This window comes from Narcine bancroftii, chromosome 5, assembly GCF_036971445.1.
Source record: "Narcine bancroftii isolate sNarBan1 chromosome 5, sNarBan1.hap1, whole genome shotgun sequence".
In the NCBI taxonomy this organism is placed as follows: domain Eukaryota; kingdom Metazoa; phylum Chordata; class Chondrichthyes; order Torpediniformes; family Narcinidae; genus Narcine; species Narcine bancroftii.
The window spans coordinates 240,077,250-240,092,281 of NC_091473.1; the positions used below are offsets into that span (position 1 = coordinate 240,077,250).

General features: G+C 40.5%; 1 protein-coding gene across 5 annotated transcripts in view; it reads left to right on the forward strand.

Annotated features, from left to right (window-relative positions):
* LOC138765084 (copine-8-like) overlaps positions 1-15,032 on the forward strand; it is a 437,705-nt gene that overhangs the window by 60,087 nt on the left and 362,586 nt on the right. For all 5 annotated transcript variants that reach the window (XM_069941777.1, XM_069941779.1, XM_069941780.1 and 2 more), the window contains exon 3: positions 8,084-8,130. In XM_069941777.1, coding sequence (XP_069797878.1) covers positions 8,084-8,130 — 47 coding nt within the window. The remainder of the gene's footprint in view (positions 1-8,083; positions 8,131-15,032) is intronic.

A 15,032-nucleotide genomic window follows, 5' to 3' on the forward strand; every position in this document is an offset into this window, starting at 1 on the left:
CCTGTTTCTACCAAGATGATAATGCATGAGGCCAGCAGATTAGGAGAAGAACAAAAGCATAAGGATTTTACTGGAACAACAGGTTGGTGTCACCATTTCATGAAACGGCACAGTTTATCCATGCGTTTTTTGAAAAAAAAATCCATTGCACAGAAAATACTAGTGGTTTATGAAGACAAAATATTAGAATTTCCTGTTTGTAATAAATGCACAACAAAGAACTTGGTTTGAACTGAACCAAATGGGGAATATGGATGAAGTTCCAGTAACATTCGATGTACTATCCAACAAAACAGTGAGTGTGAAAGGTTAAAACCACTGATCATGAAAAGACACACTATACAGTAATTCTAGCCTGTTGCGCTGATGGCACAAACTGCCTCCATATATAATATTTAATAGAAAGACTCACCCCAAAGAAGAAATACCACACTGTGTATTTGTTCACGCTCATCCAAAAAGCTGGATGGACAAAGCTGGAATCAAATTATGATTGCAGAAAATATGGCAAAGGAGTCCCAGTGGACTCTTTTTTTAAATTAAAAAGAAAACCTACACTTCTCGTCTGGGATCAGTTTAGGGCACACAGAACTGAAGACATTTAAAGAAAAGTACGCAAACTGAAAATCCAGATGGCTGTCATTCCTGGTGGTCTAACGAGCCATTTGCAGCCTTTAGATGTGTATATAAACAAGCCTTTTAAAAATAGCATAAAGGAACACTGGGACAAATGGATGGGAGGAAAGGACCATGCACTAACATGAGCAGGAAGATTGAAATATCCCAGCATTACACAGGTGTGTAAAGACTTCTTGGGACCTGTAAGAGCTGGAATTATTGTTAAGGCTTTTAAGAAGTATGGAATGCCCTTGATGGCACTGAGGACAATGTATTATTTGAAGACATTGATACCAGCAGGACTCATGCTGAGATTTTGGGCTTTGACAGTGACAATGGCGATGAATGTTCAGGTAGTGTCGATGATTAAAGTCTTTGTTACAGAACATTGATGTGTTACTGTGTTTTTGTTTGATAGTTACAGCAGTATTATTTTTTAAATGATTTTTTTTTCCCTTGTTCCCTGTTCTGTCCACGTCTTACCTGTAAATACACTAAAACACATTTTTCCTAAAATTTCTTGCTAAAATGGGGGATTGTTCTATACCAGTGGGTTCTATATGACTGTCAAATACAGTATATATTATGAAAGATTAAAAATAGCCAGAATTCAAAGGGTTAAGGTGCGAGGAGAAAGATTTCAAATGGACCAGAGGGGTGGTAGGTATGTGGAAGAAACTACTAAAGGCAGCCGTAGAGGCAGGGATAATTGTAATGTTTAAAATACTGCTGCATAGATTGGAAGCGTTTAGAGGGATTTGGGCAAATGCAAGAAAATGGGACTAGTTTCATTAGCATGGCAGGTTGGGCTGAGAGCTTGTTTCCATTCTGTGGAATTCTATTTCGGGGATATGAAAGAAAGGCAAAGCATTGGAGGGAACTCGTGCAAGTAATACAAATTTCACTCAGCACTAGAGGTCACGATTTAGAGGGGCGCTGGAGCCGTCAGGCATCGTCTCTGTGAGCGGCGGTATCGATGGTAGGAGGAATTAGAATCCAGTTCATCGACATGAACGCATATCTGGAAATTTGTTGTTTTTCAGTAGCAGTAGTGTGCAGGGCAAGTGGCCCATTCAGAGCCAGCTCTTCAGCGCTTGACGTCCTGCTTTGCGGAAACTGCCAAAATGTTTGACCTGGATGTCAGCCTGAAGAAAACTGAGGTCCTCCATCAGCCAGCTCCCCACCATGACTACCAGCCCCCCCACATCTCCATCGGGCACACAAAACTCAAAACGGTCAACCAGTTTACCTATCTCGGCTGCACCATTTCATCAGATGCAAGGATCGACAAAGAGATAGACAACAGACTCGCCAAGGCAAATAGTGCCTTTGGAAGACTACACAAAAGAGTCTGGAAAAACAACCAACTGAAAAACCTCACAAAGATAAGCGTATACAGAGCCGTTGTCATACCCACACTCCTGTTCGGCTCCGAATCATGGGTCCTCTACCGGCATCACCTACGGCTCCTAGAACGCTTCCACCAGCGTTGTCTCCGCTCCATCCTCAACATCCATTGGAGCGCTTTCATCCCTAACGTCGAAGTACTCGAGATGGCAGAGGTCGACAGCATCGAGTCCACGCTGCTGAAGATCCAGCTGCGCTGGATGGGTCACGTCTCCAGAATGGAGGACCATCGCCTTCCCAAGATCGTGTTATATGGCGAGCTCTCCACTGGCCACCGTGACAGGTACACCAAAGAAGAGGTACAAGGACTGCCTAAAGAAATCTCTTGGTGCCTGCCACATGGACCACCGCCAGTGGGCTGATCTCGCCTCAAACCATGCATCTTGGCGCCTCACAGTTTGGCGGGCAGCAACCTCCTTTGAAGAAGACCGCAGAGCCCACCTCACTGACAAAAGACAAAGGAGGAAAAACCCAACACCCAACCCCAACCCACCAATTTTCCCTTGCAACCGCTGCAACCGTGTCTGCCTGTCCCGCATCGGACTTGTCAGCCACAAACGAGCCTGCAGCTGACGTGGACTTTTACCCCCTCCATAAATCTTTGTCCGCGAAGCCAAGCCAAAGAAAGAAGGAGTGTGCAGGGCAAGTGGCCAATTTACTATAAATCACAATTCTGTTAATACAAGATTTAAAAGAGATAAAATCAGATAATGTCCATAGGCTCATGGTCTGTTTGGAGGGGAAGAAGCTATTTTGCAGTGTGTTCATCTTCAGGTTCCTGTACCACCAGTGAGAAAAGGGCATGGCCTGAGTGGTGAGGGTACTTGATGACAGAGACTGCTTACTTGAGGCACCATTTCTTAAAGATGACCTTAATGAACTGAAAATTAATACCAATGATGGCGCTGGCTGTGTTTCCAACACTCTGTCACCTGTTCCTGTCCTGTGCATTGGTACCTCCATACCTGACAGTGATGCAACCAGTCAGAATGTTCTCCATGATACACCCGCAGACATTTGGAAGGGTCATTTGGTGCCATACCAAATCTCCTCAAACTCTTCACGAAACATGGCCACGGGCATGCCTTCTTCATGATATCATCGACACGATGGCTCCAGAACAGGTCTTCAGAAATGACACCCAGGAATTTGAGGTTTCTCGCCTCCTCCACTGCTGGCCCCTCGATGAGGACTGGTTTGTGCTCTCCTAGATGCCCCTTCCTGAAGTCCATAATCGGTTCCTTAGTTCTGCTAACATTGAGTGCAAGGTTGTTATTGTGATACCACTCGACTAGATGATCTATCTCACTCCTGTACACTTCCTCGTTGCTGTCTGTGGTTCTGGTGGCAACAGTGGTGTCATCTGCAAATTTGTCGATGGCTTTTGAATTGTGCAGAGCCACACAATCATGGGTGTAGAGAGAGTAGAGCAGGACTAAGCATTTCAGCAGTTTCGAAACCGTACTGACAGCATGTGACCTGAGATTTCTGACCATAAACTTGTTTATACTGGCAAGAAATTGCTTGTCTTCTATTTGGTTGCAATCATGCAGTTTTCCCTTGACAGTAAACAATTTTTAAAAAAAGCTTATTGACCTCATCAAATTGAGATTGATTCCTTCAGTATGAGGTTGTAGCCCTTCTTGGTTTATCATCATTCAAGTTTATTATCATCTGATTGTACATGTGCAACCCAATGAAATAGCAGCTCTTCACACCACACTACTACAGGGATAAAAGCACATAATACACAGTAGGCAAATATAAAATATTTCAGATGACTTGCACGATTACAGTCTCACAGCCTGCGGGAAGAACCTTGTCTCCTGCCTGACGGTCCTGATTTTGCTGCTCCTGTAACTTGTTTCTTGATGATAGTGGGTTGAAGATACTGTGTGCTGGATGTAAAGGGTCTTCTAAAATTGAACCCAGTAAATGCCATCTGAAGGGGAAAGGAGGATTGTAATGATCCTCTAAGTTGTTTTAATACTCCTTTGTATAGACATCTTGTTTGATGCCTTGCAGCTACTATACAATGCTTAAGCCGGACAGCACACACTCAATTGCGCTCCAGTAAAAGGTTGTCAAGATGGAGACCAGTAGCCTTGCCATCCTCAATCTCCATAGGAAGTACAGGCACTGCTGAGCCCTCCTGACTAATGACAAGGTGTTGAGAGTCAAGCTTAGGTCATTTCTGCTCTTCATGGAACTTTGCGTTTGCTACTCTCTCTCCACAATGGAACTATTGAAGTGCAGTGAAGAGTAGTCGACCTTCATTCTCCCTAAGTCTGCAATCATCTCCTTTGTCTTGTCCATATCGAGACTTGGGTTGTGGTTCTCAGCCTTCCAACCTCCTCTCTGTAATGTGACTCATGATGTCCAGTTCTATATACAGTACGCTCTATCTACGGCTATACCCCGCTTTATGTAACTAGAGCGTTCATATGGAACCTTTCATAAGCCAAAATAGCGTAAAACGAAGAAGCGATTACCGTTAATTTCTATGGGAAAAATTTTTGGTTGTTCCCAGACCCAAAAAATAACCAGCTGACAGCCCTGCTCTGTGACAGCCCCACTGGCCGTGCACTGGCAGCCCCGCTGGTCGATCTGACAGCCCCGCTGGTCGATCTGACAGCTACACTGGCCACTTTTTGATAAATGCGAAAATCTTTTTGTAAAAGCGAGCGCAGGTTTTTTCATTAAAGCGAATTTGCGTAAGGCGAGTATTCATAAAGCGGGGTATACCTGTACCCTCATTACGGGTTTTATTGTTTCCGAAGTTCAGAAGTTGATTGAGATGCAAATTGAAAAGAAGTTGATTGTACTGCCCCAAACAAATGAGGTTTAAAACAAAAGCAGAAATACTGAGGATGTCGTGAACCATATCCAGACAAAGAGTTAGCGTTTCAATTGAGCACGGTCTGAAGCCACTGTCTCACTTGCAACGCTGCTGGGATTTTCTCTTTGTTTTAGTGCGTCAGCTTTTGGAGTTTTATTTGTTTCAACATGGAGTTAAATCTTGTAAAAATGCTGAAGAACAATTAAAGCAAAGTAATTTCAAAGGAAAACACAACTGGGGTCCTGCAAAATTACAAATGATAGTGAGCAACTAAGACAGAAATCCACAAAAAAAACCCTCGATCGGTGTCAAAAAATAGAAGTTAGGTCAACATTTCTCTTGTTTTTTTTTTAATCTTAATTCGTTTGTTCATTTTTCTTGCAAAATCAACTGAAAAATAGGCAAAATGTTATAATACTGGCTCTTTGGTTGGGTTTCGGATTCACTTGAATCTGATGGTAGGATCCATGAGCTGTCAGAAAAAAAATGGTATTGGTCCATATACAGGTGCTCTGTAGTTAAAGCATTTTCAATTCTTGTTTCATCAATATTTCTTTCATATTTCTGTAAGGTTCCACTGGATAACAGTATCATTAAAATTATTGGAATGATCAGTACTGAAGATATTGCTGGCTTATCCTTATTTCTTTCTTGGCGTGAGGATTTGTGTCAGTATGTTGTGTCAGTATGTTGTGTCAGTAACAAAGGATAGGCCATTCACCCTGCTCTGCCAATTAAATTTTGGGAGTTGTGTGGTATGATTTGAAATACTGTCAGCAATTCCATTCCCCTAGTCACCTCAAGACCTTTGCAACCATGTGTTGTAATACTTTTCCATGTCTTGGTTACCTCTAGATTTGATTAGCTCGATAGGTCTCCCATATTTGAATGTGTCAAACATTAGCTTATCCAGAATCTGGCTGTCTGTAACTTGTAACCAAGTCTTCTGTACACTCTTATTTTAATCCCATTCCTTGCAGTGCTGTGGTTGGATCTACTTCTTCCTTGCTTTTAAGAACTCACTTGGCCACCCCTTCTTGGTCTCTATAATATACAATTGATGAGAATCCTTCAGGCTCTGGGACTCCCTTGTCTCCTTTGAGGCATGCCTTTGATGCTACTTCTGCGACTAAAGACTACTGGCTCCAACCTCCCGTCCATGTGACATCTACGTGAGGTACTGCCTCAAGAAGGCAGCCAACTTCCTAAAAGGCCCCCATCACCCTGGTCACAACCTCATCTCGCTGCTGCCTTCAGGAAGAAAATACTGATGGCTGAAGACCAGCACCTCTAGGCTCACAACAGCTCTTCCGACTCTTGAACACCCCCTTGTTACACTGATCAAGGACTGCTCCAACCCACCAAAACAACTGTCTGCATTTTTTCTTGCACTATGATAACGGAATATTTATTTCTTATATTTTGTATTTATTATCTCTTTTTATTTTAATATATACAATAGTAGATTTTTTTTTCACAAAGTACCTGTTCGGCTATACCAAGAAAGAATTTCGGAGCATATGTACATTGTGCAAAGTTTGTGCCAATAAACTCGTTTAAGGTTTGGTCGTCCATCCTGTTATTCCATTTTGTATTTTTTGTAAATTCTGTTTGTTAACTCTATGTTGTCTTGGGATAGTTATGCAGAAGTTTATTAATGATTGAAGTGTAGTAACATTTCAAATTGTTTTCAAAATCACTACTCCCCCTTTTTAAAAAAACTCTCCTTTCTATTTGCCAGATGAGAATCTTTAATGTTTTTGGAATTCCTCAGTTAGTTTGCCCACTATGGCTGTGTGTAGGAGTGTACATTATACTTAATACTTTACATTAATTGGCTGATAGTGTAATAGAGGCAAATCGGAGCAACTGTATTTCTGATTTTCATTTCTATTGACTTCATTCTTTGTGTTGAAATTCTGAACATTCAGAATTGCATATTTAATTACATTTGGTGTTCCCTTCATTCATTTTGTATAGTTTCATTTTCTTTTTTTTTACTCGTTTCATTCTCATTTTAAGATTAACTGTTTCCTCAAGAGAAACAGTTGATATCTTTGTGAATGTGAACTTACAATACCTTGATTGCTCGAAACCATCTGACATCGACGCTCTTGCTATTGCTTTGGGAATGATTTGATAGGATAGGATGGAGGGTTATTTGAAGTAATTTACAGGGTGATAACTGTGCTCTATAGTATTAATGGATGCAAGGACATCTGCAAAATCTTGCCACTATATCAGTGATTGTTTCGAGCTAAACCATGACTGATCACACAGTTTTATATATTCGGACCTCCCATAAATATCACATCTTCTTTGATTTGTGTTCAGAAACGGATACTTGCTTTTGCAGTTCTTCAGTTAATCCTCAAATCCAACCACTTCCATCCAATCCATTTCTGAAACGTCACTGATCCCTAACATTTAAATTTCAAACCATTAATCACATGATATAAATAATACAGCTCAAGATCACAAGCCTTTGGTTTGCTGCATTAAATAATGGTAGCACAATGTATCCTTTGATGAGCTAATGGAGGAGAATTTAAACCCAAGTTCAACATGCTAACAATTTCGATTAGCAGCTAAACTAAAGAGGGAAGAAGGGATAAAATTTGCTCAGGTTCACTTCTTCTCAACTAAAGGTCATGGTTGACAGAATCTACCAATGTTTGGGTGCCCATTATGGTAATTAGCTGGTGTGGAGCTTGATCTAGCCAGCTTAATGAAATGTTAAACAATTGAACATAACAGTATTTTGGGAGCTCTGAGGTATGGTGGATTCTGGTTTCAGAACATTGATTTTAAAGATTGCCCGATGCAAGTGTGTCTTTCAAATAACGCTGCTTCAGTGGGTCTTAAAGTGAGTTGTATTTACAAAAAGCTAGGCTTTCATTTACTATCAAAAAAGATACCTTTGGTCACCAAGAAATGCAGATTAGCAAAGATTGAATTGAAGCAAATCCTTTGGGCTCTTCCTAAAACTTTAGATTTAAAGCCTCTGCTGTCTCCTTTCTGTACTATTCCCTGAAGAATGCAGTATATTCTTCACCAGCTCTAAGCAGGGAATGACATTTGTTGTGATGAACATGAGAGGTGAATTTGTGACATCTCTGCACTGATATTCAAATTAAATTTCTGCATGCTGTCTTGTAGGATCTCTATTCATGTGGGCTTTCTTGCCTTTTGAGATTAAATACCTCTTTTCTTTCACAGTGTGTGTTCTATATGTGCAAGGGATTGAGACAATACAGTGGAGGGAGGTAAGTCGGAGCTTGCCCTTTCTATTAAAGTACACAGTGTGTTTAAAAATAGATGTACCCTAGTTTTCATTCTGCCTCAGGGCTGTTTTTTTATTATGCCAACGTTGCTTCAGAGTTCCTCCAGCTAAACATTGGAAAAATATGGTTCCAGTAGAAGCATTTTTTTTTTCTCTACTCATTGAATAATAGCCACAAGCCATTCACAAGATGATACAATTCAAATTCACTCCGAAGGCTGCTGCAACCATTGGGGCATCTTGGATCTTCCAATAATTTAATATTGTTGAATAATGAATTTTGAGATTATCTTTTGTCCAAGTCCTGACCGGTTTGGTGTCATTATGACTTTTCAGATCAGGCATTTCCAGATACAGTATTAGCAGGCCGGCAAGTTCTTGAAGGAGACAAAAATAACGTGAAAGCTGTTTCTATTGAAATGTCAAACTCCTTATAAAAGCTCGAGGAACAAATTAAGTGTGGCAATTCTCATTATCCTGAGGAGATTTATAGACTCCTGATCAAAACTTTTGAAAAATTAATGGATTGCCCAATCCACAAACTGCTCAAAAAAGCACCTGCAGTGTGGATGAAAAAGTAAATGAGGGTGGACATCACTCTTTATATATATTTTTTTAATGGATACATAAAAAGGGAATATCTAATGAAAGATGAAATTCAGGTTGGAGTGTTAATTCATAATTTTTAGGAGACAGAACATTAACTGGGTTTTGGATTTGGCAAGAAATTAATAAATCTGAATGGGTGGTGCAGCAGAAGCAACGAGGACACTGCAAGAAACTAAAAGAACAAAAACTCTTGACAGTTGATGTCCACCAATAATGAGTTGATCCTATTAAATGCACTGCCTTAAGTGCTGTATTCTCTTCTGTTCAGGATGAACAATTGACAATTTAATACGAGCTGAAATCTAAACATCCCATTGCCTAGAGCAGCCATTCTCAATGGAGGCAACAGGGATGACTCTTCCCTCACCCACCCCCCCGCTCTAGCGGGCCACAGCACATTTGGTGGGGGTGGGGGGGGGGGAGAGCAGCTTGGACTGAAGTCCTAATGTTTTAAAACGTAGTCGGTAGGAGAGAAGTAGAGAAGAAACCAACTACTTCACAGTACTTCACAGTAGAGAAGAAACCAACTACTTAACTGCTTCACAGGGAAGGGGGCCCATAAATTCTGAGCAGAGTCCTAAGGGAGCCATGGTAAACAAAAAAAAAAAGTTGAGAATGGCTGATTTAGAGCACTAAAGTATCTACTTTTCACACCCCAATTGATCCCATTTCACACTATTTCCACGTGCCATTACCTTTATTTGCTGCCTCTTTGGCCAGTCAATCTTAAGACCCAAATCTAATCCGTCTGCATGCACGAAAGCCTTGTGTTACTTGGTGAAAACAATGTTTGTTGAAGAACATGCAACATTTTGAAAATGTATGCCAAAATAGAGATGCTTAATAAATCCCACAAGATACAGGAGTCTGATTCTTCCTTGGGCTTGACCCAGAAGATGTATCTAAAAATACTGCACTAATTTTTCCAATGCAGTTATACCCAAATATACTGTCTTAGTAGTGTATTCACACATTTAAAATGGGCATAAATCAATGGAACCAGAAACTTGTTAAATATCCCAACTGCATTATTTTTGTGATCATTATATTTTAGAGTTCTGCTCATTTCATGTGTTCTGAATACATAGGTCACTGCACAGGTACCTATGCTAATAACACGTACCAAAGAGAAAAGGAAATCTTTGGAGAATTTCTTGTTCAGTGCTATGACAAAAATGTATTTATTCCTTGAGAGTCTAAGAGAATCCAATCATTGCTTTTCCTTTGAGGGGAGTGGGAGCATTGGAGGGATGTTTGTATGTGAAAGATAAAGCCAGGTCAAGTCTATTGTCATCTGATTGCACAAGTACAACCTGACAAAACAGTGTTCTCCAGTCCTCTGGAGCCATTCTCAACTTTTTTTTTGTTTACCATGGCTCCCTTAGGACTCTGCTCAGAATTTATGGGCCCCCTTCCCTGTGAAGCAGTCAAGTTTAGTTGGTTTCTTCTCTACTTCTCTCCTACTGACTATGTTAAAAAAAATTATGACTTCAGTCCAAGGACCTCCCCCCCACCAAATGTGCTGTGGCCCGCTAGAGCGGGGGGGGGGGGTGGGTGGGGGAAGCCTCCATTGAGAATGGCTGCTCTAGGCAATGGGATGTTTAAATTTCAGCTCGTATTAAATTGTCAATTGTTCATCCTGGTCAGAAGAGAATACAGTACTTAAGGCAGTGCATTTAATAGGAAAACATGCACACACACAACCAGACATAAAACACACACAGTACAAACCACCAGTAGGTATGCAAGACAAATATTACATGAATACAAATAAATAAAATATTGTTTTGTGCACATAGGGGTCTCTGATGGTTAACGTGAGCCTGTTCCTTTGGTCGTTCAGCATTCTCACTGTCCACAAGAAGAAGCTGTTCCTCAGCCTGGTGGCTGGCTCTGATACTTTTGTATCTCTTCCTCAATGGGAGCAGCTGAAAAATGTTGTGTGTGGATGGAAGGGGTCCTCAATGATTTTGTGCAACCTCTTCAGACAACGATCCCGGTAGATCACGTCAAAGGGGGTAGGGAGGCTCCTGTGATCCTCTCTGCCACTCTTATGGGCCTGTGGATTGTCCTCCAATCCATTTCCCTGCAGCAACAATATGACATTCTGATGCAGCTGGCCAGGTCACTCTTGATAGTGCTCTTGTAGAAGGTTGACATAATGGTGGACAGTAGCCTTGCCTGTTTCATTCTTCTCAGGAAGTGTAGTCCCTATGGCACCTTCCTGACAAGTGGGGAGATGTTCAGTGCATACGATAGGTCACTAGTTAAGTGAACTACAAAGAACTTGATGCTCTCCTCTCTCTCAACTACAGAGTTGTTGATGTGTAGTGGAGAGTTGTCACTCCTGGACCTCCTGAAGTCCACGATCATCTTTGCCTTGAACACGTTGCATCTCAGGTTGTTACCCTTGAACCATGTGCACTTGGGTTTTTAGGAGAGGGAATGAATGAACAAATTTAAAAGATTAGATAAATGTATGCATGGTGTAAATTAAGATATTACAATTGGCAGGAATCAACATAAAGTAAAAAGGTAATGGTTCAATTTATTGTCACGTAATACTACATTTAGAAGGTAACAAACATGAAAATCTTTAATCTTTTCTACTGTAAGGAAGAAAGAGAATTACCCTTTGTGCAGTACCCCTCACAGAAATGAGGCCCTAGCGAGGAACAAATTTGTGCCCCCTTGTTTACAAGACCAGTGCTCTAACCACTGAACTATCACATCCACAAATGTCAGACCTCATCTCTGTTTTAGTGGTTATAGTGGATAATGTCTCTGGAAAGTCTGATGGGGGAAAAAAAAACTGATTTTGTTTAAATAGATGGCCTCCTTCAGCAGTTCTTGAGAACTTGAATAGTTCTTTTTTTAAATAAACCAAACATTCCATTGTTCTTGATTCAATTAAAACCCACTTCAGTTCTATGAGCTCTGCCTTTCCAAGATGGGTTGACCTCACTCCTGTACTGGAAAATGTCAGCAGCCTCCACAGAGAGAGAAATAAAGTTAATAGGCCAACTCTTTGGCTGTTTTATTCCACATTTGAATTGCAATGGCACATTTTGACTTTGCATTTGGTTTTGGAAGTTTAAGGATACAAATGCAAAAAAAAACACCTTAAAGTGAGTAATCACATTGAAAACAGTGTTGTTTGTAAACCTGAATTTTATCTTTATGAAATAAAATGTAATATTTCAGTTATGGTAGTTGAAAATTAATTTCACTTGGTGGATTAAAAATCTTTATAAAGCAAACAGAAATGAAGTCTGACAGGCTACCAGGTCACAGGTCAACATCTTTCAATTGACATACAGGTATCACCCCACTTTTCAAAAGTTTGCTTTATGCCACTTTTACAAAAGACCTATGTTAGTACAGTACGCTTTTGCTAGCCAAAAGAAATTCAAAGAGGAGTTTTGCTTTTACGAACAAAGACGAAAAGCAAAAATCGATTTCAATGTTTGTTTTGCAGTGAGGTGCTTTTGAGGCAGCGCGCACTCCGAGCCGTGAGAGTGGCGCCGCCCAGGAAATATACTCAGCCTCTCAACCTCAAGCTGCCGTAGCTTTGAACTGTGTCTGTGAGCATCTGTGGGTTTTTTCTTTCTCGTTTTATTTTGTGCATCTGTTAGCAAGATGGGTCCTAAGGTATCAGCGAAGCCTAAGAAAGCTCATAAGGGGTATGCTAAAAAAAAAATTCCCATATAAATTAATGGTAATTGCTTCTTCGCTTTATGCCAGTTTGACTTAAGAAAGGTTTCATAGGAACGCCCTACTTTTGGATAGCAGGGGAAACCTATATTGGCACACAAAGATTGTACACAAATCCTACATTTTCATCTCCATGCTGAACTTTTTCAACCACAGTTACCACATATGATCTGAATTTTAATATTTCCATTCATTGCTATTTTGCTATTTATATCTCAGAAAGCTGCAGGAAAATTGCTGCCACAGGTTTCTTCAATATGTCTTTCAAAAATAATTCAAAAGAATTCAAGCTTTTTATGAAGGAATTTTCTTGTGTCATTGGCATTTTTTAGTGTTTGACACTGATTTTCTTTGTGATGCACATTATATTTTATGACTCTATCCTTCAGGTACCATTATAAAATGGGATTGAGCTCTCAGGAAATTAATAGAATGAAAGGTGATCTCCTTGACCACAAGTTTCTGAAGCAGCTTGTCGATGTGTGAAGGTTTCCTCCAGTTTGGAAGTATCAAACTAGAGGGCAAAAACTCAGAAAAGACTGAGAAGGTTTGGAATTTCCAAATCAGAGTATTTTGAATATTCAAGACTGTGTCCAATGTTTAGACCGGAGAACAAAGAAATGATGTGGCACTATGACAGGAAATAAGAATTTATAGCCAGGCCCAAGAGTCCAAATGGCCTACTCCTGCTTTTATTCTTATTGTAAAGATAGTCCCCAACTTACGATTTTTCTAAGTTACGACGGTTCGAATCTGCACTGTACTTCAAATTTTAGCTAGGCTGTGATATTCATTGTCTCCCGACAGCACTGTTTCAGTCCCAACAATGATCCCACTCCCCCATGCTCTCTGCACAACCCCTGTGTCGGTTCCCATGCAGATCCGACTGCCCCGCTCTCTCTCCACACAGCCCCATGTCAGTCCCCACACTGATCCTGCTGCCCTTTTTCGACTTGATTTTTTTTACATAATGGGAGTGCCAGAATGCAACCCCGTCATAAGTTGAGGACTACCTGTGTATACTCATACCTTGACAAAGGGCACAGGCCTGAAACATTGGTTACCCTTTTCTTCCAATAGACGCTGCATGACCTGATGAGTTTCTCCACTACTCTTGTGAATTGCACTAGAATCCCAGCGTCTGCAGATTTTCCTGTTTAATGGTGCTCTCGATAAAGTTTTTAAATTTTAAATGTAAATTAAATTTAGACAAGCAGCACGGTAACAGACCATTTCGACCCACGAGTCCATGCTGCCCAATTTACCCAATTAACTCACACCCCCGGTATGTTTTGAATGATGGGAGAAAACTGGAGCCTCCAGGGAAAACCCACACAGACGTGGGGAGAACGTACAAACTCCTTACAGACAGCGTGGGATTCGAACTCCTGCCCCATTCGCTGGCGCTGTGAAGCTATTATGTAAACAACTACACCATATGTTTTGTCCCACACTGCTAATCAAGACTAATGAATGACAACAACCATATTGAGGTCATTGTTACCCATACCACCATACCTAGAGTAAAACCTAGGTCCCTGGATGATGCATCACAGTTTCATCTACAGTTCGTTCCTGCACTAATGAAAAGTCAGGAACAAGTTGACCCAACCCCACAAAAATGCTAGTTCTTCCCTATGAAACAACTGGCCAAAAAATCAGTAGTTCATGTCCATTTAAATATTATATGCATCATTGTAAATGGAATTGAGGGAAAGGTTGAAATGAGACCAGACTGAACTGAAAACATTTGGTAAAACATTTACTATTAAAAGATGATTGGATGGGTTGCCCCATTTGCAATGTGCTGGTGCTAACTGAGGAGAGAGAGAATCTGGCCCATTGTCAAGTCAAGTATCTTGTCATTGGATTGTGCAAGTATAACCCAATGAAACGGCGTCCTCTGGTCCTGGGTGCAAAGCAGAACGCACATGCAGAAAAACAATGCTTATGGAGGACAAGTCTTCTATACAAATAAATATTGTTTCATGAATATGAGAGTATCAGATGGTTAGTGTGAGTAATTCCTTTGGTCGTTCAGCATTCTCCATACCCATGGGAAGAAGCTGTTTTTCAGCTGATCCTCCTGTCATGAGAAGCTGAAAGATGCTGTGTGCAGGGTGGAAGGGGTCCTCAATGATTTTACATTGATTATTTTATAATAACTAACAATTTTTTTTAAAAAGTACTGCAAATGTTATAAATTTCAATTAAATCAAAACCGTAAGTACTCAGCAGATCAAGCTGGGGAGAGAAGTGTTTCAAACCAATCACCTTCCTCAGAATGAGCTGAAGATGAGATGCTAGAATATTCTTCAGCTTTTTAATGTAAATGAATTTTAATTGTGAAGAAGTTTAAATGCACCAATTTAAACTTTAAATCTACCATGACAAAGATGTATTTTAATCTGAGCACAGATTAAAAGCAGAGTTCAATTTCACACAAACACGCACACAAAAAAGGCTCTTTGGCAACTCAGTGATGCATCAAGTGAGAAAATCCAAATGACAATGAGGAACCTAAATCATACACAGCACAGAACTCATGACAGATGTTGGAAA